This window comes from Coregonus lavaretus (assembly GCF_964263955.1).
Source record: "Coregonus lavaretus genome assembly, chromosome: 12".
Taxonomy (NCBI): Eukaryota; Metazoa; Chordata; class Actinopteri; order Salmoniformes; family Salmonidae; genus Coregonus; species Coregonus lavaretus.
In genome coordinates this window covers 22524700-22548479 of record NC_139999.1, presented here as the reverse complement: position 1 = coordinate 22548479, position 23780 = coordinate 22524700, and the positions used below count along the sequence as shown (strand labels likewise).

The 23780-nt window shown below is 43.9% G+C and overlaps 1 protein-coding gene across 1 annotated transcript in view; it reads right to left on the bottom strand.

Moving 5' to 3' along the window:
• The window catches only part of LOC311138366 (membrane-associated guanylate kinase, WW and PDZ domain-containing protein 1-like), a gene marked incomplete at its 5' end in the record, with an annotated part of 194733 nt that overhangs the window by 9941 nt on the left and 161012 nt on the right, over nucleotides 1-23780 (bottom strand). The window contains 7 exons of the mRNA XM_084173027.1: nucleotides 2195-2362; nucleotides 10667-10981; nucleotides 12556-12748; nucleotides 15919-16010; nucleotides 18553-18790; nucleotides 20062-20093; nucleotides 20550-20652. Coding sequence (XP_084029153.1) covers nucleotides 2195-2362; nucleotides 10667-10981; nucleotides 12556-12748; nucleotides 15919-16010; nucleotides 18553-18790; nucleotides 20062-20093; nucleotides 20550-20652 — 1141 coding nt within the window. The remainder of the gene's footprint in view (nucleotides 1-2194; nucleotides 2363-10666; nucleotides 10982-12555; nucleotides 12749-15918; nucleotides 16011-18552; nucleotides 18791-20061; nucleotides 20094-20549; nucleotides 20653-23780) is intronic.

The window sequence follows — 23780 nt, the reverse complement described above, 5'->3', positions numbered from 1 at the left end:
GAGAGAGAGAGAGAGAGAGAGAGAGAGAGAGAGAGAGAGAGAGAGAGAGAGAGAGAGAGAGAGAGAGAGAGAGAGAGAGAGAGAGAGAGAGGGAGAGGGAGAGGGAGAGGGAGAGAGAGAGAGAGAGAGAGAGAGAGAGAGAGAGAGAGAGAGAGAGAGGGGGGGGGAGAAAGAGAGAGAGAGAGAGAGGAGAGGGGGGGGGGGGGGGGGAGAGAAAGAGGAAGGGGGGAGAGAGAGGAATGGGGAGAGAGAGAGCGAGGAAGGGGGGAGAGAGAGACAGAGAGAGGGACACAGAGAGAGAGAGAGAGAGAGTGAGAGAGAGAGAGAGTGAGAGAGAGAGAGAGAGAGAGAGAGAGAGAGAGAGAGAGAGAGAGCTGAGTATCCCTGCAGTGATGTTGGAATCAGCCTCCTTATTAAAAGTCCCTCTGCCTCCATAACAGCCCTGTGTTTAATGGCAGGAGACAACCCGGCCCTGGATTAATCTACCTAACTCACTAATACACAGGGATTCTCATTCTAACACACACACACACACACAGCCAAAAATACAGACATACAAATTCTCCCTCTCCCTCACAAACCCAGACTGCTTTTATAAAACATCCCCCCTCTCTCTGTTTTTTCTTGGCAGAAGAGTTTTGCCTCAGTGTAATCTATTGCTCTACAAAAAAACGCTTTCATCCATAAAAACAGCCCAAAAAAATAACAACATGGACAAATAGCTCAAATTTCTCCCACTTGCAGGTTGACAAAGACTAGTGGTTACACTGACATTCTCCCTGATTGTCCCTCACTTAATGAAACAGCAGTCCAGGGTGATCTTTTAGTGCAGTGTAACGAGAGCTCTTGGCCCCAACACACACACACACACTGTGACAGCCTCTGACAGTTGAATTACTCTTGCATGTTTCAGAAGAAGGTGAAAGGCATGACTGCACTAGAAGAGAACCCTCACATCCCAGAGAAGCAACTCTGTCAATACTGTGGGGGTGTTCAGACTGACTAGAGCACTTTAAATGTAAAAAACAATGTGATGGTGATGTACTGAGATAGGCATTCCTTTAGCAAAAGGAATATATACACTGAGTGTACAAAACATTAGGAACACCTGCTCTTTCCATGACAGACTGACCAGGTGAATCCATGTTGAAAGCTATGATCCCTTATTGATGTCACTTGTTAAATTATTATTAAATAAAAAATTAAATCCACTTCAATCAGTGTAGATGAGGTGGAGGAGACAGGTTAAAGAAGGATTTTTAAGCCATGAGACAGTTGAGACATGGATTGTGTATGTGTGCCATTCAGAGGGTGAATGGGAAAGACAAAAGATTTAAGTGCCTTTGAACGGGGTATGGTAGTAGGTGCCAGGTGCATGGTTTGAGTGTGTCAAGAACTGCAACACTGCTGGGTTTTTCACGCTCAACAGTTTCCCGTGTGTATCAAGAATGGTCCACCACCCAAAGGACATCCAGCTAACTTGACACAACTGTGGGCAGCATTGAAATCAACATGGGCCAGCATCCCTGTGGAATGCGTCTGCTAAATGACTAAAATGTAATGTAAATTAATGCTTTCGACACCTTGTAGTCCAGGGCTGCCCAACCCTCTTCCTGGAGATCTGCTGTCCTGTGGGGTTTCAGTCCAACCCTAATTTAACACACCTGATTCTACTTATTAGCTGCTCAACAAGACCTTAACTAGCTGAATCAGATATGCTAAATTAGGGTTGGACTGAAAACCTACAGGACGGTAGATCTCCAGGAAGAGGGTTGGGCAGCCCTGTTGTAGTCCATGCCCCAAATAATGAATTGAGGCTGTTCTGAGGGCAATGTTTTGTACACTCAGTGTATATATATTCCAATACAATAAAGGTTTACATAACTGATGTAATGCACAAATATTCCTATGACACAGGTTGATCTTAGCGGCTGAGATCTACAGTCTTAGGTCTAGATCTGCCCAACCCTGTTCCTGGAGAGCTACCCTCCTGTAGGTTTTTGCTCCAACCCCAGTTATAACTAACCTGATTCATCTTATCAATCAGCTAATTATTAGAATCAGGTGTGCTAGATTTGGGTTGGAGCAAAAACTTAAGGAGAGAAGCTCTCCAGGAAAAGGGTTGGGCAGTCCTGGTCTAGATGATATATGGGAGTGGGACATTATAGATGGGAGATGGAAGAGGTCCTCTCACCGTCTCCGGGAATGATCCTTAGCGTGACAGTGTTCCCGGCCTCCTTGATCAGGTTGACGATGTCTGAGTGGGACTTGTTGGTGATAGAGCAGCCGTTGACGGCCAGGATACGGTCTCCCACCTTCAGCTTCCCACAGCGGTCTGCAGGGCTCCCCTCGATAATACGCCCTATTTTGTGGGGCATGGCCACACATGCATTTCCAGCTTTTTGCGTTTGTGTGATTCAGAAAGTGTGTGATGTAACGTTGTTGGTGGTAAGGGGTGTTGTTTAAAGAGAGAGAGAGAAAAGGGGCAGAGGAGGAATAGGATGAGGAGAAGAGAGAGAAAGGAAGACAGAAGGTTAAGGGTTTATTCACCAAAGCCACCAAGCCAAGTGCCCAGAAATTTGCTGTGAGAAATGGAAAGCGTTGGCCAAGTGAGAGAGAATGTTAAAGGACAAATGCCGTTACATACTCTATATGTACTGCATTCAAATGAGTTAGGACTTCACACTAAATACTCAATGTGTCACTGACAATCTCTCTTTGGCAACATCCTGTACTAATGCTGCTCCATTTCTCCAAAGGACCAGTTCTTATATTTGTATTAGTGAATCTCTCCTAACATCCTTGTACAACTGAAACCTAATTATGAGGAAACTATGTCAATTGTTCAGCACTGATAAGACAGACACCTGCAGCTGCAGCCTAGATTACAAACATACAGACATCACAACCAAATTCTCTGCTAGTGCCCGCAGGTCCTCTCCTACAGACAATCTTCAGCAGCACAAAGTATTCTACCCTACTAGAGACTGCCTCTCAATTAGGGCTGTCCCCGACTAATAAAAATCTTGGTCAACCGAAAGTCATCTGTTCTTTCAACCAATCGATTGCTCAAATGTTTTAAAACGTATATAGACACACCCTTTGTGTTTTAATAAAATCAACTATAAGACACAAATGACTCAAGAGAGAGCCAGAGATCAAAGTAACCAGAAGAGAAGAGCCTTAACCTGACCATCCTCCTCCCGCTCCTGCTGGCTTTTGCAGATTCTGCCATTAATCTCCTGAAGTTGCCGGTAATAGGCTACAGGAGGAATCTGCAAACTTTCTCATGTGGAATGCCAGTTTATCTTAACATTTCTACCGATCTGCATGCCAGTTATGGTTTCCATATGCACATTTTCGTAGAACAGTTTCATGTAATTTATACTGAACAAAAATATAAACGCAACATGCTACAATTTCTAAGATTTTACTGAGTTACAGTTCATATAAGGAAATCAGTCAACTGAAATAAATAAATTAGGCCCTAATCTATGGATTTCACATGACTGGGCAGGGGTGCAGCCATGGGTAGCCCTGGGAGGGCATAAGCCCATCCACTTGGGAGCCAGGCCCAGCCAATCAGAATGAGTTTTTCCTTCACAAAAGGGCTTTATTGCAGACAGAAATACTCCTCAGCATCTGTGGCATTGTGTTGTGACAAAACAGCACATTTTAGAGTGGACTTTTATTGTCCCCAGCACAAGGTGCACCTTTGTAATGATCATGCTGTTCAATAAGCTTCTTGATATGCCACACCTGTCTGTTGGCTGGATTATCTTGGCAAGGAGAAATGCTCACTAATAGGGATTTAAAATTTGTACACAAAATTTGAGAGAAATAAGCTTTTTGTGCGTATGGAACATATGGGATTTTTTTTTTCAGCTCATGAAACATGGGACCAACACGTTACATGTTGCGTTTGTATTTTTGTTCAGTGTATAATAACGTCTTCATAATTAAAAATCATTGTCATGTGGTTAATCAAAATTCTATCCAAATCCAAATGAAAATGATACAAACCTAAAAAGTTTATTATATTGCTATTGCCAACTACGTAAAAATAGCCTACATAAAGCCAACAAATAAAAACATTGCAGCCTGCAGGTAGAAAATATCCTGATAAAAAGAAATATCCTATAAATCACATTGGCTACACATGGCCTGTCTGCAACGAACTATAAACATTATCAACTAACTTGGGTCCGGCCCGAAGTTCGCGCTAGTAAACTTGCAACATTGTATAAAATAGTCTGGGCCCTCAGTTTCCCATGCCAGTGAGCTCGGGACAGACACAACTGTAGGCTATTTTGCACAAGGGATAAGAGCTCATCAGGTAGACCTATTTTATGACGTTTCCACTGGATCAGAGCATGACATTTTTCGCTTTCACGCTCAGTGGTTATTGAAAGGGAGAGAGCTGGAAAGATGGTTCTAATACATTGAGAAACTATTGTCATTCTCAATGGATGTAAAAACAGACTGTTTGCTTGCTGTTTGAGGTGAAGAAAACATTACTTTGAGAAGCTCCACAGCTCATTAGTGGTGGTGCGTTAAGCCAATCAGAAATACTATCAGATCCCCACCATGGGCACATTTATATCCCTATATTTGTACGTAGGCCAGGTAGCCTATAGGCCTACTTCTATGGATAATCAGTCCTTACTCAACATTGACAGTAGTGCTCCAAACAAAAGACAATGAAAATGGATTGAAATAAACCAACACTTGTTTCTCACAAGTGTAGCATAGCGTGTGGGCTCTGCAAACAACATGTCCACTCTGACAATGACAATGGTAAAAGACTGGAATAATAATATATTGAATGCATTAACAGAAATTACCATAACCAAACAAACATTGTAGATTAGAAATTATAGGAATTAACAGTAGAAGTAGGCTACTACTGGTGATATATGTAATGGGGAATGAATAGACACTAACAATCAAGGCAAACAATTCACACAATTAAGTTATGAAACAATGAATGTGCACAAATTGGTTGTGAATTATTGCCACACCCCTTCTTCTTGGACTGTGTCATCCACATGGCCGCCGCAATGGATTAGTCTCAGCTTCCGCAATGGATTAGTTCACTGAGATGGACACGAATCAGACAGGTGTCTCGTGTGCCATACCTTTTTTATATATATATTTGCTACTGCTTGACAAAAAAAAAGCTTGGTCAACCAACAGCCTATCGACCGAACAATCGACCAGTCGACTAATTGGGGTTAGCCCTACTCTCAATTATTACAGAGAGCTATTGCACATATCATTCCCTCTTTATCTCAGTCTCTATTACTCTTCTTGATTTAACAACAAAGAATAATTAGTCTGTCTCTTTGCTCTGCGGTCAGTCACTCTAGTCTAGAACAGATCTGTGGAGCTCAACTTATTGAGTTCTGTACTAACTAGAAGTTTTGATGGTTTCACAGCAGAAGGATGTGTTTGTCTAATAAGCTGAGAGAGAGGGGATGGATGGATTGGTATATCTCTGTCAGAGTAACTGGGATCCATACAGATCAAAGATAATTTCTCTAAACTATTGATCAACAACCAATGTGTTTCTCTTTGATATGAGGCTTGGAAGATTAACAAAATGTTACAAACTTGCCAACGCTTTCCATTTGTGTATAGTACATAAAGCTGTGTTTTGCTAGATCATTGGACGCCGATAGTGGTTAAGCAGCGTAAGCTTGATCAGCATCCTGTGCCGAGAGAGACTCCCAGAGCACTGGTCAGGTAGGGAGAGTGGCAGCAAGATCTATAGGTAGCAGTTATAGGCAGAATCCACTGTACAGCACAGACACCAGGGCAGACACCAGGGCAGACAACAGGGCAGACACCAGGGCAGACAACAGGGCAGACAACCCTACCCTAGTTAAACAATCCTATAGGATTTGTGATTTTTCCAATAGAATCATTTTGTGTCACCTCTATCAGAATTCTATTGGACTACTTTTTTCCTATTGGAAATAAAAAGTAATCATATTGGATCCTATAAGATTCTTGCAGTCCTATAGGATTTTGTGTCACCTGTATCAGAATCCTTTTGGAACTTTTTTTCTTAATTGAACCGATTAAATTATAGTTTGTAGTCATTAGTTCCAGTACAATATAACAGCATTAATTACAACATTTTTGTTGATCGGAAACAACAGTTCTATATTGACTGATGATGTCTGATGATGTCACAGCTAGCAGGAGCTTGCAGTGTTAATTAACCTAACTCCCAAATTCAGCTTGCCACTTGTGGCTGTGCAGAGAATCTCAGATTTTTTAACATTATTATTCTAACTGTTTTATCCTTCACTGTGTGTGAATGCATGAACTGTGAGTGCAGCACTTGTTTTCTTATGTTTCCTGACAAAGTTGTCAATGTTTTAGTCATATTGTCGTCGTACAGCATTTTATGCACTAGCCTTTATGCTAGCTAAGAAACTACTGTTAGCCACATTTTGCCTGTCAGCTGACTAGTAGCTAAATTGTAGCCATTTGTATGGTCATTTTTTTGTCACTGTATTGTTATATCAGATGAGAAATGTTTTTTCTTGTTTGTTATTGCTAAATACAGTGTATGTGCCTTATTATAGGCAAGTCAACCCCATTTTCATGAAACTGGAAATATTGTTAACCACTCGTTAGAGGACAACATGCTGAAGACAACCAGCTACATTGTCCTCTAACGAGTGATGTAAACAATATTTCAATACACAGTTTTCATGTGGTTTTTGAGTTGTTAGTTTCAACAGCACATACAACCTGATTTCCCCATAATCAATATGAGTGATTAATTGCAACTTGTCAAAACAACAGGGTTTTTGGTGCAAATGCAGTTTATAAGGTGCTCGTTTAAAAGAATACAAGTAATATGATTACTATTGTTGCATTTTTTATATGGGGGTCATCAAAACGGAATGAGAAATCACTCGTATTGATATCACGTTGAAATCAATAGAATGAGAGGGGGGAGTCGAGTTACACGTCCTGTTCAAACTAACCTTACTAAAAAATCACACAGAATCTGGGAAGTCTGAAGTTTACGTACAACTTAGCCAATTACATTTAAACTCAGTTTTCACGCTTCCTGACATTTAATCAAAGTAAAAGTTCTCTGTCTTAGGTCAGTTAGGATCACCACTTTATTTTAAGAATGTGAAATGTCAGAATAATAGTAGAGAGAATTATTTATTTAAGCTTTTATTTCTTTCATCACATTCCCAGTGGGTCAGAAGTTTACATACACTCAATTAGTATTTGGTAGCATTGCCTTTAAATTGTTTAACTTGGGTCAAACGTTTTGGGTAGCCTTCCACAAGCTTCCCACAATAAATTGGGTGAATTTTGGCTCATTCCTCCTGACAGAGCTGGTGTAACTGAGTCAGGATTTAGGCCTCCTTGCTCACACACGCTTTTTCAGTTCTGCCCACACATTTTCTATAGGATTGAGGTCAGGGCTTTGTGATGGCCACTTCAATACCTTGACTTTGTTGTCCTTAAGCCATTTTGCCACAACTTTTGAAGTATGCTTGGGGTCATTGTCCATTTTGAAGACCCATTTGCGACCAAGCTTTAGCTTCCTGACTGATGTCTTGAGATGTTGCTTCAATATATCCACATAATTGTCCTTCCTCATGATGCCATCTATTTTGTGAAGTGCACCAGTCCCTCCTGCAGCAAAGCACCCCCACAGCATGATGCTGCCACCCCCGTGCTTTACGGTTGGGATGATGTTCTTCGGCTTGCAAGTACCCCCTTTTTCCTCCAAACATAACGATGGTCATTATGGCCAAACAGTACTATTTTTGTTTCATCAGACCAGAGGACATTTCTCCAAAAAGTATGATCTTTGTCCCCATGTGCAGTTGCAAACTGTAGTCTGGCTTTTTTATGGCGTTTTTGGAGCAATGGCTTCTTCCTTGCTGAGCGGCCTTTCAGGTAATGTCGATATAGGACTGGTTTTACTGTGGATATAGATACTTTTGTACCTGTTTCCTCCAGCATCTTCACAAGGTCCTTTGCTGTTGTTCTGGGATTGATTTGCACTTTTCGCACCAAAGTACGTTCATCTCTAGGAGACAGAACGTGTCTCCTTTCTGAGCGGTATGATGGCTGCGTGGTCCCATGGTGTTTATAATTGCGTACTATTGTTTGTACAGATGAACGTGGTACCTTCAGGCATTTGGAAATTGCTCCCGAGGATGAACCAGAGTTGTGGAGGTCTACAATTTTTTTTCTGAGGTCTTGACTGATTTCTTTTGATTTTCCCATGATGTCAAGCAAAGAGGGGCTGAGTTTGAAGGTAGGCCTTGAAATACATCCACAGGTACACCTCCAATTGACTCAAATGATGTCAATTAGCCTATCAGAAGCTTCTAAAGCCATGACATAATTTTCTGGAATTTTCCAAGATGTTTAAAGGCACAGTCAACTTAGTGTATTTAAACTTCTGACCCACTGGAATTATGATACAGTGAATTGTAAGTGAAATAATCACAAATCAAAAAATTACTAGATGTCCTAACCGACTTGCCAAAACTATAGTTTGTTAACAAGAACTCTGTGGAGTGGTTGAAAAACGAGTTTTAATGACTCCAACCTAAGTGTATGTAAACTTCCGACTTCAACTGTATGTACATCACTGGTTAGAGGACAACTTGTAGAAGACAGCAAGCTACATTTTGGATTGTTGCATTTTGTTTAAAGTGGGTCGCCAACACGGAAAGATAAACGCAAATCTATTTTGTCAATCACTCATATCGATATAAATTTGAAATCAATAGAGTGGGGGCAAACGTTTGGGGTGTATGCACTATTTAAACTAACACTATTCAAAGGCCACACTGAATCTGAGAATTAAGCAATAAGGCCCGAGGAGGTGTGGTATATGGCCAATATAGGCGTAGTTGTGAGGCCAGCGACTTTTATACAGAGCGCGCCCTGAATTTTCCCTGCCATTGGAGTTTGAAAATGATTGAATTCTAAGTCCTAAGACCGCCAGCGCATATGACAAAATCAACAGTACAAAACGAATGATAATGATCTGTTTTAAGCAATGGATTTGATGTCATCGTGATTACTATTAATGTTTATTCTAACATCACCAATCTGAGGTAAAAAAGTTGTGCAATTACCCTCAATTCGATGTGGTCAAAACATGACGGGACCGCAGTGGAGAAGGTGGAAAGCTTCAAGTTCCTTGGCTCACTGACAAACTGAAATGGTCCACCCATGCAGACAGTGAGGCTGAAGAAATTTGTCTTGGCACCTAAAACCCTCACAAACATTTACGGATGCACAATTGAGAGCATCCTGTCGGGCTGTATCACCGCCTGGTACGGCAACTGCACTGCCCGCAACCGCAGTGCTCTCCAGAGGGTGGTGCGGTCTGCCGAACGCATTACCGGGGGCAACTACCCGCCCTCCAAGACACATACAGCACCCGATGTCACAGGAAGGCCAAAAAGATAATCAAGGACATCAACCACCCGAGCCACTGTCTGTTCACCCCGCTATCACCCAGAAGGCAAGGTCAGTACAGGTGCATCAAAGCTGGGACCGAGAGAATGAAAAACAGCTTCTATCTCAAGGCCATCAGACTGTTAAATAGCCATCACTAGCACATTAGAGGCTGCTGCTGCCTATTGAAATCACTGGCCACTTTAAGAAATGGAACACCAGTCACTTTAATAATGTTTACATATCTTGCACTACTCATCTCATATGTATATACTGTATTCTATTCTATAATATTCTACTGTATCTTGGTCCATGCCGCTCTGTCATTGCTTGTCCATATATGTATATAATCTTAAATTCCATTCCTTACCAGATTTGTGTGTATTGGGTATATGTTGTGAAATTGTTAGATATTACTTGTTAGATATTACTGCACTGTCGGAGCTAGAAGCACAAGCATTTCGCTACACCCGCAATAACATCTGCTAAACACGTGTATGTGACAAATACAATGTGATTTGATTTGATTTGATGAGGTTGTGTAATGTAATAACACATACTGTCCACGTACAGGGAATTAGTACAATATAAAATGATCTAATATGTAAAAATAAATCAACATTAAAATTTTGGCTTATAGTTTTCACATATATTTCTTGCTATTTTAACCATTTACAGAGTAAAAAAATACATATTATGCACAATTTAAGCGGGCGCTCTAGAAAGAGCTCCCCGTCTCCCTGCCTACTTATTATAACCTGTCATAGTCATAGTATTGATATTATTCTATTCATTGTTATTTCAGACCACATCTGAATTATACAGGCTATTATGCAACATGCTTTCACTTGTGATCAATTATGAAAGATAGTATAAAAACTACAGTTCTTTGGGCTGGGTTACAGTGTCTCTGCTTGACAGAATGAAAGAAAATAGAAGAGGATCATCACTCACTAGAAGACAGAATAATGAGGATGAAAGCTATTCACCAAGTAAGTGCCAGAAATATGGGCTATTCAGAAACTCATTTGCATAGAAATAGAGGGACAGTACCCAATAGTCAAACAGTGATTAGTTAGAAAAATATGTTCTACTGTATATTAAGAGAAAGGTTGAGTGTGTGTGTGTGTGTGTGTCTACAGTGCATGCCTATGTGTTACCTATATTTAAGTACAGTAAGGTAGAGATGACATGGGGGTCTTACCGAAGGTGGTGCCAGACTCGGGTCGGGACACGGAGGAGACGATGACGAATCCAAAGCCCTCGTTCTCCCCGCGGTGGATCTCCACGTCGTAGGGCTGCAGGGCCGTGTTGACCACAGCACTCCCTGAGCCCCCGCCGCCCCCGCTGCCGATGCCACTGGTGGAGCCGCTGCCGGAGCCGCTGCCAGAGCTGACCGTGTTGAGGGAGTTCTGGCTACCCTGGGGGGTCCGCTTCCCCTCAGTCAGGGAGGGGGCCTGGGTGCTGCTGTGGTGGGACGAGGCTGGGGACGGGGGCACCTCGCCCTCCCCTTTAGACACTGAGTAAGTAGAGGAGAGAAAATATATTAACTCTGTCAGACTGACAAGAAGCAAACTATTACCAACATGGACAATCCTCTCTACCCATGCAGCCAGGCATAATCTCACCGGTAGAAGGAAGAAGGTCTACAGGGAACATGCTGCTCTAACTGCCACGCTTTGATCTATTCCTCCCCAAAACATCTAAAGATATTGCTTCCGGATTGCATCACAACAGAAGGTTCCCATCTTATTTCCTGGCATTGAAGCAGTGCTTCATACTGAGCATCGCCCCTCTGACAGACCATTGTGCCCTCTGTCTGGGTACTCTCATCAATGGCTGGTAGGCAAGCTGGCATGTGGAGGGCGTGGGGGAAGGTTGGAAAAACCTCTTCATCACGTTTATGGACCTTTATTTATCCTGCTGAAGGGCAGAGCCAGGCTGGGCGCGTTGAGCGTCTCTGACAAACGTTTTCCCACACACCCATGGACTGTTAAAGAGCAGCGGGGTGACCCTACAAATATCAGCCCTGTCCTCAGGCCCTTCACTGCTCTGATGAAGACAAATGGAGCCAGGAGCAGTGAATGGCCTCAACGTTACAGCACAGACTGCTGCTGATGGTCCTACTGGACAGACTGCTGTTGATGGTACTACTGCACAAACTGCTGTTGATGGTACTACTGCACATACTGCTGTTGATGGTACTACTGCACAGACTGCTGCTGATGGTACTACTGCACAGACTGCTGTTGATGGTACTACTGCACAGACTGCTGCTGATGGTACTACTGCACAGAATGCTGCTGATGGTACTACTACACATACTGCTGTTGATGGTACTACTGCACAGACTGCTGCTGATGGTACTACTTCACAGACTGCTGCTGATGGTACTACTGCACAGACTGCTGTTGATGGTACTACTGCACAGACTGCTGCTGATGGTACTACTGCACAGACTTCTGTTGATGGTACTACTGCACAGACTGCTGTTGATGGTACTACTGCACAGACTGCTGCTGATGGTCCTACTTCACAGACTGCTGCTGATGGTACTACTGGACAGACTGCTGTTTATGGTAGTGCTGCACAGACTGCTGTTGATGGCACTCCTGTACAGACTGCTGTTGATGGTACTACTGCACATACTGCTGTTGATGGTACTACTGGACAGACTGCTGTTGATGGTACTACTGCACAGACTGCTATTGATGGTACTACTAGACAGACTGCTGCTCATCTTCTGTTGGTGCTATACTTGAAATGGGATCATTCTGAGAAAGATTATCGTATTATGTTCTACGTAGGATTCGATTATTATCATTAAGCATTGTGCACAGAACACAGAATTACTAGCAAAATTACTGGCAGACAGTATCAAATTACGTTGTCTCATTCAAATAGAATGAAACAACATTGTTACCACAGATTTCTCTCCATCTCTTGCTGTTGAAAGACAAGTTCACACAAACCACTCCTGATGCTCATATCACGTAGCTGTTATTTGAAGGTGTTCATTGCAAGTCACTCTGGATAAGAGCGTGTCTAAGTAAAACATAGTGTCCATGTGTAATAGCTGCTGCATTCCCTTACCTCCGTAGCCGGTCTTGCGTCGCACGGTGAGGTTGACGTGGCCCTGCTTGGCGGCCTGCTGCATCAGCTGTACCACCAGCTGGTGAGATTTGCCCATCACTGCCGTGCCGTCCACACAGATGAGCTCATCCCCCGAACGCAGGCGCCCATCTTCGTCCGCTGCCCCGTACTTCACTATGTGCCCTATGTAGATCTGGGGAGAGGAGAGGATGGGAGGGAAGGGGAGAAAAGGAGAGAAAATAAGAGAAAAGGTGAGGACATAAGAGGGGGATGATAGGAGAGGTTGTTGGTCAATCAACAGTACACGGTAAAAGAACATCAAGGTGAGATATTAACGGTTGTTGAAGAACACTCTAGCTCTTAGGTAAGATTTTCTTAGGTAAGAACACTTTCCAGCAGCACCACCGTAACTCAGACTACTCCTGGTCCAGCTAGAAAGCTGGCTAGTACGTCTTCCTCCTCTTTCTCCGCTTGGCTGCACAGCTGGTCTAAATCACTTGTGTGTCATTATTTTCCTTCCTCAAAAGCGGTAAAGACCAGCTTACAAGAACCAACAACTTGGCCTCTTTAAAATAAAATAAAATTGGTATGATATATATTTTTCTCTCTGGTTGAAACTGCAGCAAGGAGATGAAAAACAGAGGAGCCAAGACCACCACCACCACACACAGAACAACACTGCTGCTGAAGTTGATTCAGCTGGCTTCAACAGAGGCGTTTATAACCATCAATTGGTTGGTAAAATATGGCATACAAAGATAGTAAATATATTAACAATATGCTAAATATACACTACCAGTCAAAAGTTTGGACACACCTACTCATTCAAGGTTTTTATTTTTACATTGTAGAATAATAGTGAAGACATCAAAACTATGAAATAACACATATGGAATCATGTAGTAACCAAAAAAAGTGTTAAACAAATATTTTATATTCGAGATTCTTCAAATAGCCACCCTTTGCCTTGATGACAGCTTTGCACACTCTTGGCATTCTCTCAACCAGCTTCATGAGGGAGTCACCTGGAATGCATTTCAATTAACAGGTGTGACTTCTTAAAAGTTAATTTGTGGAATTTCTTTCCTTCTTAATGCGTTTGAGCCAATCAGTTGTGTTGTGACAAGGTAGGGAGGTATACAGAAAATAGCCCTATTTGGTAAAAGACCAAGTCCATATTATGGCAAGAACAGCGCAAATAAGCAAAGAGAAATGACAGTCGATCATTACTTTAAGACATGAAGGTCAGTCAACACGGAAAATGTCAAGAACTTTGAACGTTTCTTCAAGTGCAATTGCAAAAACCATCAAGCGCTATGATGGAACTGGATCTCATGAGGACCGCCACAGGAAAGGAAGACCCAGAGTTACCTCTGCTGCAGAGGATAAGTTCATTAGAGTTACCAGCCTCAGAAATTACAGCCCAAAGAAATGCTTCACAGAGTTCAAGTAACAGACACATCTCAACATCAACTGTTCAGAGGGGACTGTGTGAATCAGGCCTTCATGGTCAAATTGCTGCAAAAAAAACACTACTAAAGGACACCAATAAGAAGAAGAAACCTGCTTGGGCCAAGAAACACGAGCAATGGACATTAGACCGGTGGAATTTTGTCCTTTGATCTGGAGTACAAATTGGAGATTTTTGGTTCCAACCGCTGTGTCCTTGTCAGACGTAGTGTGGGTGAACGGATGATCTCTGCATGTGTATTTCCCACTGTAAAGCATGGAGGAGGAGGTCTTATGGTGTGGGGGTGCTTTGCTGGTAACACTGTCTGTGATATATTTAGAGTTCAAGGCACACTTAACCAGCATGGCTATCACAGCATTCAGCAGCGATATGCCATCTGGATTGGGCTTAGTGGGACTATCATTTGTTTTTCAACAGGACAATGACACAACACACCTCCAGGCTGTGTAAGGGCTATTTTACCAAGAAGGAGAGTGATGGAGCGCTGCATCAGATGACCTGGCCTCCACAATCCCCCGACCTCAACCCAATTGAGATGGTTTGGGATGAGTCGGACGGCAGAGTGAAGGAAAAGCAGCCAACAAGTGCTCAGCATATGTGGGAACACCTTCAAGACTGTTAGAAAAGCATTCCAGGTGAAGCTGGTTGAGAGAATGCTGAGAGTGTGCAAAGCTGTCATCAAGGCAAAGGGTGGCTATTTGAAGAATCTCAAATATAAAATATATTTTGATTTGTTTAACACTTTTTTGGTTACTACATGATTCCATATGTGTTATTTCATAGTTTTGATGTCTTCACTATTATTCTACAATGTAGAAAATAGTAAAAATAAAGAAAAACCCTGGAATGAGTAGGTGTGTCCAAACTTTAGACTGGTACTGTATGTGCTAATAAACTGAAAACTCGCATAATAAGTGTCCAAGCCATGATTAATAACTTACAGTGCCTTCGGAAAAGTATTCAGACCCATTTACTTTTTCTAAATGTTTTTACGTTACAGCCTTATTCTGAAATGGATTACAAAATAAATAAATCTCAGCAATCTACACACAATACCCCATAATGACAAAGCAAAAACAATATTTTTTGAAAGTTTTGCAAATTAAAAGATTAAAAGATGAATGGAGTAAAGTACAGAGAGATCCTTGATGAAAACCTGCTCCAGAGCGCTCAGGACCTCAGACTAGGGTGAAGGTTCACCTTCCAACAGGACAATGACCCTAAGCACACAGCCAAGACAACGCAGGAGTGGCTTCGGGACAAGTCTCTGAATGTCCTTGAGTGGTCCAACCAGAGCCCAGACTTGAACCCAATCGAACATCTCTGGAGAGACCTGAAAATAGCCGTGCAGCAACGCTCCCTGTCCAACCTGACAGAGCTTGAGAGGATCTGCAGAGAAGAATAGAAGAAACTCCCCAAATACAGGTGTGCCAAGCTTGTAGCGTCATACCCAAGAAGACTCGATGCTGTAATCGCTGCCAAAGGTGCTTCAACAAAGTACTGAGTAAAGGGTCTGAATACTTATGTAACTGTAATATTTCAGTTTTTTATTTTCAATAAATTAGCAAAATGTTATATATTTTATGCTTTGTCATTATAGGGTATTTTGTGTAGATTGATGAGGGAAAAAAACTATTTAGAAAATGTTAGAATAAGGCTGTAACGTAACATGTGGAAAAAGTCAAGGGGTCTGAATACTTTCCGAAGGCACTGTATGAGGGAAAACAACTATTACAACATTTTAGAATAAGGCTGTAACGTAACAAAATTTGGAAAAAGTTAAGGGGTCTGAATCGTTTCAACTGAATTAAAAATAAAACCTCCTGAGAGGATAGATATATATATATACACTGAGCAGTGATGTTGGTGTGTGGTTGAATCCTCCAACTCACCGGTTCTCCTGGCTCGTTCCCTCCCAGGATCCTGAACCCGTAGCCTGTGTCCTTTCTCCACAGGAAGATGTCCTGCTCCTGAAAGTCAGGCACTGCAACCAGAGAACCATCCATCAGCATCGATCACTACATCCTGGATCATTACATCAGAACCCACACAGTGTAACCCCTCCCCCTGTTCCTCTCAGAGGAGAGTGGAGGCAGAGGGCTGGAGGAGATGGAGGGGGGGAGCTGAAGATGTCATGGCCTTAATGAGCACACAGCACACCTGCGGCTCCTTGTGAATCAGGTCAGTGGTCCATGCCTCTCTCAGCCTCTTACTGTAGCCTCTACACTACACCACTGCCTCTTCCTCTATAGCCAGATAATACTGAGTAAAAACATTACCCTGCGGAATGTGTAAATATCTAATAATGTTCTATCAAAAGAAAATAGATATATTCCAAGATACTCCCAAAATAATTTTTTAACTCCATTCAAAGCAAGAGAGGAAAGGGCCGAGAGAATCCCCTAAGTAAGTACTTTATCAAAGTTGTATAATTAGGATTTCTTTGAATACTATCCTTTCAGATGTCTTTGAAGACAAAATCCTTCTTTACTTTGTCTCATCAACCTCGGTAGGTAGGTAGGTAACAGGGAACTGGACTGGGAGCAACTCTCACCAGTCTCTCCATAGCAGTGCTGCTCCTCAGGCTCAGACAGGAACCCCTGGCTGCCTGGAGGAGATCTGAGCAGGAGGGAAGGGGGTGCCAGCCCAATACTGGAGCTGTCAGAGGCACCATGTTGCTATGTAGTGGTGCACTGCAGCGACTGACAGCTTATGGTTCATGTAACACTTGAGGTGGGCAGACCACAGGGGAACAGGGTTCAAGCAACAGCCTGGAGCTGTGTGTGTGTGTGTGTGTGTGTGTCTGTGTGTGTGTGTGTGTGTGTCTGTGTGTGTGTGTGTGTGTGCTTGTGTGTGTGTGTCCATGCGTTCAGCCTCCCAAGGGATACCCCATGTTACAGTACAGACCTCAACAGCTAAAGCCACTAACAGCCAGCAGGGGGAGGAGGGAAAGAGACCAGCTTGGCTGCAATCTGTTCCAGAGTCAACAGAAGAGCTCCCAGTCTTAAGCTAGCTAGCTCTCTTTCTACCCACTGGGACTCTGGGTAGGGCTGAGATGGGCAGGTCACAGGCTAACTGTCTCAATCTTCTTGTTCATAAGGGTTGGCCCCAACTAGCCACTGGGCAGCTTATCAGATCAATACAGCAGCTCAACTTCGAAAACAACTGTCTAGAAACAGATCCATACTAAACAAAGGTTAGTCATTCTGCCCTAGCTCAGACTGACCCTGGTGAACAAGCAGATTAATTTAAGATCAGGAAAAGGAGATGGGGGGGGGGGGGGGGGGGGACATCAAGCACGGTTAAATCTTCACAGCTCATCTAATCTGCTGTGCTCTGGTTTGGGAAACGCTCACAGAGTGGTCGCCAAATGGTGCATTTACAGCCTCAACCCTCCCAGGCTTTGATTTCAGAATCAATCAATCACAACAGTAATGATGCCCAGAGATATCTGCACACTGGCCAAACCTGGCCTTAACAGGGTCTGAGCAAATACTCTATCCAGAGCAGTGTATTTACACCTGGTAATACAACTCTGTCTCTCTACACTGCCTCCCCATCTCCCCCCATGTGCTGAATAAAGCTGAGCTGACTACACAATCCCCCCTTTTGTTCCTTGTTCCTTTAGAATTCTACACCCATCCATGGAGCCAACTCTGGCAGTACCGAACCCAGCTCCTTTCCCTTTAAGGCCTCTAAATAATGAAAGACCTTGATGAAAGCAGGAGCACCAGAGAAATGATTAGGCGTTGAACCCTCTGAACCCTGGAAGCCTCCACTCCTCGGAGGGCGACTGACAGGGGCTGAGTAATATTCCTGTTAATTGAGGAGGCTAGCACCCGTTAGCCTCACCAGATTACCAGGAAATATGGGAGCCACTGTCCTCTACCACCACCGCCAATTATATGCACATTTGTCTGGAGCTGTTCTAAAGAGCAGTGTAGCGTGGTAATGTAGTGGCTACAGGGAGTGTAATTGAGCCGAGGTACCAAGCAGGCAGCATGGACAGAGAGACTTTGTCAGTGTGTAGGAAGACTTCTCTCTTCAGTGTTCCTAGGAGAGAAACACACTCTATGGTCAAGGTTCAGTAGATCAGGAGTGTGGTTAGCACCAACTCTTCTTAGAGTCTGTTGTTATTGCTCTCACTACCATTTTTCTACCCAACTGCCACAATACTCTGCAAACAGTTCACATCCCTACCCACCAAGTTAACACCCACTTTAGGTCAAAACACTGAAAGAGAACAGAAAACTTTCAGACAATATGTTTTGGGCAATGAGTATGTTGACTTTAGGGGACTGATGCTTCTCAAAGGTTAAATGACTTACATGCATGCAGGTTATGAAAATGTATGCATTCACTAACTGTAAGTCGCTCTGGATAAGAGCGTCTGCTAAATGACTAAAATGTAAATGTAAAAATCTTATCTCCGGTCACCAGCCCTAGATTGCAGTACCAACCCAACAGGACAGGGGGAGCCCCCAAGCAAACACCCATGCACCCTCGCACCAAAAATAAATACTTACCCCTACTTTCATACATGCTCCTGGACTGGGCCCAGATCTTGAAGGGGTCCGGTTTCCTGTGAATGGTCCCGTCTGCCTGGGGGTCCTGGGGAGGCAGGCCGGGCAGAGGCTGGGAGGGGGGTGGAGGGGCGGTACTCTCGCTGAGAGGGGGGGCCAGGGACGTGTGCACAGGGGAGTCAGTGTGGGTACTCCGGTGGCTGGACACAGAACTGTTCTGACTGTCCTTCCTCACTAACTGCTGTATGAAGGAGAGCGAGAGAGGGGGAGAAAGAGGAAGATGGGGAGAAGGAGGGAGATGGGGAGAAGGAGGGAGATTGGGAGAGAAAGGTAGAGAAGGAAAAGATGGATGGTCAGAAAGAGAGATATCAAGTAAGAAGGAGAGGGATAGAAGGAGTAGGATAGAGTGGTGAAGAGAAAGGGAAATCATTAACAACATATTATGAAGTGAGACAAAATACCACATCTTTAATCAAGGCCAGTGATGTCAACCAGAAACACATTCTCTAACAATACCCAAAGCATAATCAAGCAGATTTGTTCATGAGATGTATTTTTGAGAAAGTGAAAAATTCACTGTAGTTTCACATAGAGAAATAAAGTCACACAAACAGAGCTCGGCTGACAAAAGTACATAGTTTATTCCTTTTGTTCAACACAGAGCTGAATACATTAATGGCAAGCCCTATTGCCCGATGCATGAGGAGACATTCAGAGCACATAGCAGTGAGGAGGGTGTTTCACTGAAGGGAGAATACATCTAGGAGGGGAAAACACAGCATGCAGCACACATTCCTCCACCATACAACACAGAGAGAGCACACATGCAGCTTCCCCCCAAGAGATACAGGGAGAGGGTAACATAGACTGACAGTGGTCCAGTCTCTAGCCATCACATGACTTCTCCATACTCTACATGGGGCACAGAAATACGAAGAAGAGCTGGGCCATTCTCAAACATCAACCCTACACTTGGACCACAAGCTTGGAACGTTTCTCCAATCAGGGTAGACCAAAGGTTAAACTAGTCATCAGAATAATAACACAATATTTGTATTTAATTCGTGTCAATTCGGCAGGTCTAAAATGTCTACTAGAATCACCCTGCTTTATATTTTCCTCAAGGCTGGCCTAATGCACTAGTCTATTTCCCTAGAATTCATTAAGCCAAGAGAACACAAGAGCATGGCATAGAGAATGAAAACAAATCCAGGAGCAGCCTTGCTCTGCCTACCAATGGATCAACATTATCAAGCAGCAAAAATACTTTCACCCAACACAACATTATCACCCACCTAGCATAACATGATCAGTCGGCACATTATTCCGACCCAGCGCACGGGGCATCAAAGCTCTCATCAGGACCAAAACACAGCGAGAGTCCTGACAGAGAAAATCCCTCACCGCTCTGTGATGCTCCACACCAATCAAAATTAGCACTCCACACAGGAGAGTGGAGAGAGAGGGATGGATGGAAGGGATGGGGGAGGTATAGATCATATCGGTACTCACCAGCCTTGGGCTCTTCTTTGCAGGTGCCACCCCTGGGAAGCAATATCCAGATCGAGATGAAGAGACAAAAGTGAAAGAGAGATAAAAATGGTTAACGACACAAAAATATTTTACCTTCACCACAGGTAAAAAAGAAGAAACAAACAGTGTTGAGAAGATGGGGAACTCCAAACAGGGACTCCATTGGTGCAGCAGTGCTCGCCTGCTCAAGTTATCTTCTCCCTCTCTTTCTCTGCCTCGTTCCCTCACATCCACGCTCCCACGCGCTGTGTTAAAGGGGGCAGCACGATCTATCTGCATTAGCAGGCAGCTGACTGCTGCAGCGGAAGAGGGGACAACCCCAAGGGCTAACCAAGCGCTCCGCTCACTAGACCCTGCCTAACCCACTGTCAGAAAGAACAAAAGAGTGTGAGAGAGAGAGAGAGAGACAGACAGACAAAGGGGTAGAAAGAGAGAGAGGCAGTTCTGAGCTAACTCAACTGTCATACCCATGGAGAAGGAGTCCAAGATACTGAACATTAAATTATAGGCAACCGTCAGTTCCCCTCTTACTGAGACCATCTTCCTGTGTCCGTTCAGCACGCCGCTCGGCTGATGAAGGCTCCAGCATCTAGAGACAGTCACACCGCTCTTCTCCGGTCTCTCTCTCTCTCTCTCTCTAGCGCTCACTTTTCTCTCCCACTGCTCTTTTCCCCCCTCCCCCTCCTCTATTTGCTGTGCATCACTCTACCTCCCTCCCTCTATCTTGATTTTCCCCCCTCACCATCCCTCCCCTTCACCCACATGCTAGTAAACATGCATGCACACACACACACACTCCGCTCTTTCCATTCCTCTCTCATCAATCGGAGGCAGACTCTGACAGGCAGGGCCTGCATAAATTATATGTTCATATATTAATAGAGACCCACACTGACAGGAATATCATTAGAGCCTCAAACATGAACACAAACAGAGAGTAATGGAAGACTAAAATGGAAACATAGCCTAGATCCTCGGAGGGCCTAACTTCTTCCTCCCCCTTCTGCACAGGGTGAAAAACAGCTGCACGATGCCACAGCAACAGGGTGTGTGTGTGTACACGTGCATAATGGTATGTATTCAGTGTGTAAGAGCCAGGATTGGATTGGAGGGAGCATGTAGCTCTGATCCTGACAGTATTCTGTGTCAATCCTTTAGGGAGATCTGGGGGATTGGAATGGAGTAGGCAGTTCCTTATGGCTCTTATCCCCTCAACATCTGTATTCAACAGCCACTGAAATGTGGTCCACAGTCCAGCCACCTCTACAGCATGTTCCCCGATCCCTACTCTGCTCATCTAAACAAATCTCTACCTGCTCCCCTCCACTATACCCCTCGATTCCCAGCGTATCACAGCCACCCCCGACTCCAATCCCTGAACCCCATTTGACCCCCAGCCCAGTCTGTGTTTTTGTTCTTGATTATCCTGTGTATTACATATAATCTGCCTCTGTAGTCTGTCAGTCTGTTGCACGATGTCACATTGGCTACTCTGGATGGTCATTAAAACTTCAAATAGTCTGCAGCAGAGCAGCCTTTTCTTTCCATCTCATCTCCCCTCAACCTTCCCCCACACCATCCCTTCCTTCTCACCCTCTCTCAGCCCTCTCCTCAAATTATTTACACTATTATTTACTGTAGCTGACATCACTCTAAAAATACCAGAGGATTGGGAGGGGAAGCCATACAGTTCCTGAAATAGCAGCACTGAGCTTCAACAGACCTTGGGAATAATGATCCAATGTATAGCCTGCCCAGGAGTCAGACACAGAGACAGGTTAGGGGTGTCTTATTGATGCAGTGTACAGCATCATCCACCCCCCATTTCTTAATTACACACAGGGCGACACGCATGGCTGGTTCTCACACTGATGGACTGAGCAGGAGAGAGAAAACACAGCCCTGTTTAACATAAGGACTTAGGTTAATGATCAGCCATGGTTGTTTTCACCTGAAACAGCATGCCTTCTATTTATAAACTACCGCAACATGTCATTTATTAATTTGACATTTTGTTGATGCCATAATGCCACTTCAGTTGAAGCCCTCTGCCCTCATGAAGGTTGTAGTGGTAACTATGTTGATTCCCCCACAGAGAGAGGCTGCTCCGTTCAGTCAGAGGGTGCTGGCCACATCGGTTGCTAAACAGAGACCATCACTGAGGAGATTATTATGTCCCATTATTATGACCAATGCAGGGATTTATTTACCCAGGGGCACGAATGGATAGGAGATGGGATTGAAAGTGACATACAGTGGGGAGAACAAGTATTTGATACACTGCCGATTTTGCAGGTTTTCCTATTTACAAAGCATGTAGAGGTCTGTAATTTTTAACATAGGTACACTTCAACTGTGAGAGACGGAATCTCACATTCTATGATTTTTAAGTAATTAATTTGCATTTTATTGCATGACATAAGTATTTGATACATCAGAAAAGCAGAACTTAATATTTGGTACAGAAACCTTTGTTTGCAATTACAGAGATCATACGTTTCCTGTAGGTCTTGACCAGGTTTGCACACACTGCAGCAGGGATTTTGGCCCACTCCTCCATACAGACCTTCTCCAGATCCTTCAGGTTTCGGGGCTGTCGCTGGGCAATACGGACTTTCAGCTCCCTCCAAAGATTTTCTATTGGGTTCAGGTCTGGAGACTGGCTAGGCCACTCTAGGACCTTGAGATGCTTCTTACGGAGCCACTCCTTAGTTGCCCTGGCTGTGTGTTTCGGGTCTTTGTCATGCTGGAAGACCCAGCCACGACCCATCTTCAATGCTCTTACTGAGGGAAGGAGGTTGTTGGCCAAGATCTCGCGATACATGGCCCCATCCATCCTCCCCTCAATACGGTGCAGTCGTCCTGTCCCCTTTGCAGAAAAGCATCCCCAAAGAATGATGTTTCCACCTCCATGCTTCACGGTTGGGATGGTGTTCTTGGGGTTGTACTCATCCTTCTTCTTCCTCCAAACACGGCGAGTGGAGTTTAGACCAAAAAGCTCTATTTTTGTCTCATCAGACCACATTACCTTCTCCCATTCCTCCTCTGGATCATCCAGATGGTCATTGGCAAACTTCAGACGGGCCTGGACATGTGCTGGCTTGAGCAGGGGGACCTTGCGTGCGCTGCAGGATTTTAATCCATGACGGCGTAGTGTGTTACTAATGGTTTTCTTTGAGACTGTGGTCCCAGCTCTCTTCAGGTAATTGACCAGGTCCTGCCGTGTAGTTCTGGGCTGATCCCTCACCTTCCTCATGATCATTGATGCCCCACGAGGTGAGATCTTGCATAGAGCCCCAGACCGAGGGTGATTGACCGTCTTGAACTTCTTCCATTTTCTAATAATTGCGCCAACAGTTGTTGCCTTCTCACCAAGCTGCTTGCCTATTGTCCTGTAGCCCATCCCAGCCTTGTGCAGGTCTACAATTTTATCCCTGATGTCCTTACACAGCTCTCTGGTCTTGGCCATTGTGGAGAGGTTGGAGTCTGTTTGATTGAGTGTGTGGACAGGTGTCTTTTATACAGGTAATGAGTTCAAACAGGTGCAGTTAATACAGGTAATGAGTGGAGAACAGGAGGGCTTCTTAAAGAAAAACTAACAGGTCTGTGAGAGCCGGAATTCTTACTGGTTGGTAGGTGATCAAATACTTATGTCATGCAATAAAATGCAAATTAATTATTTAAAAATCATACAATGT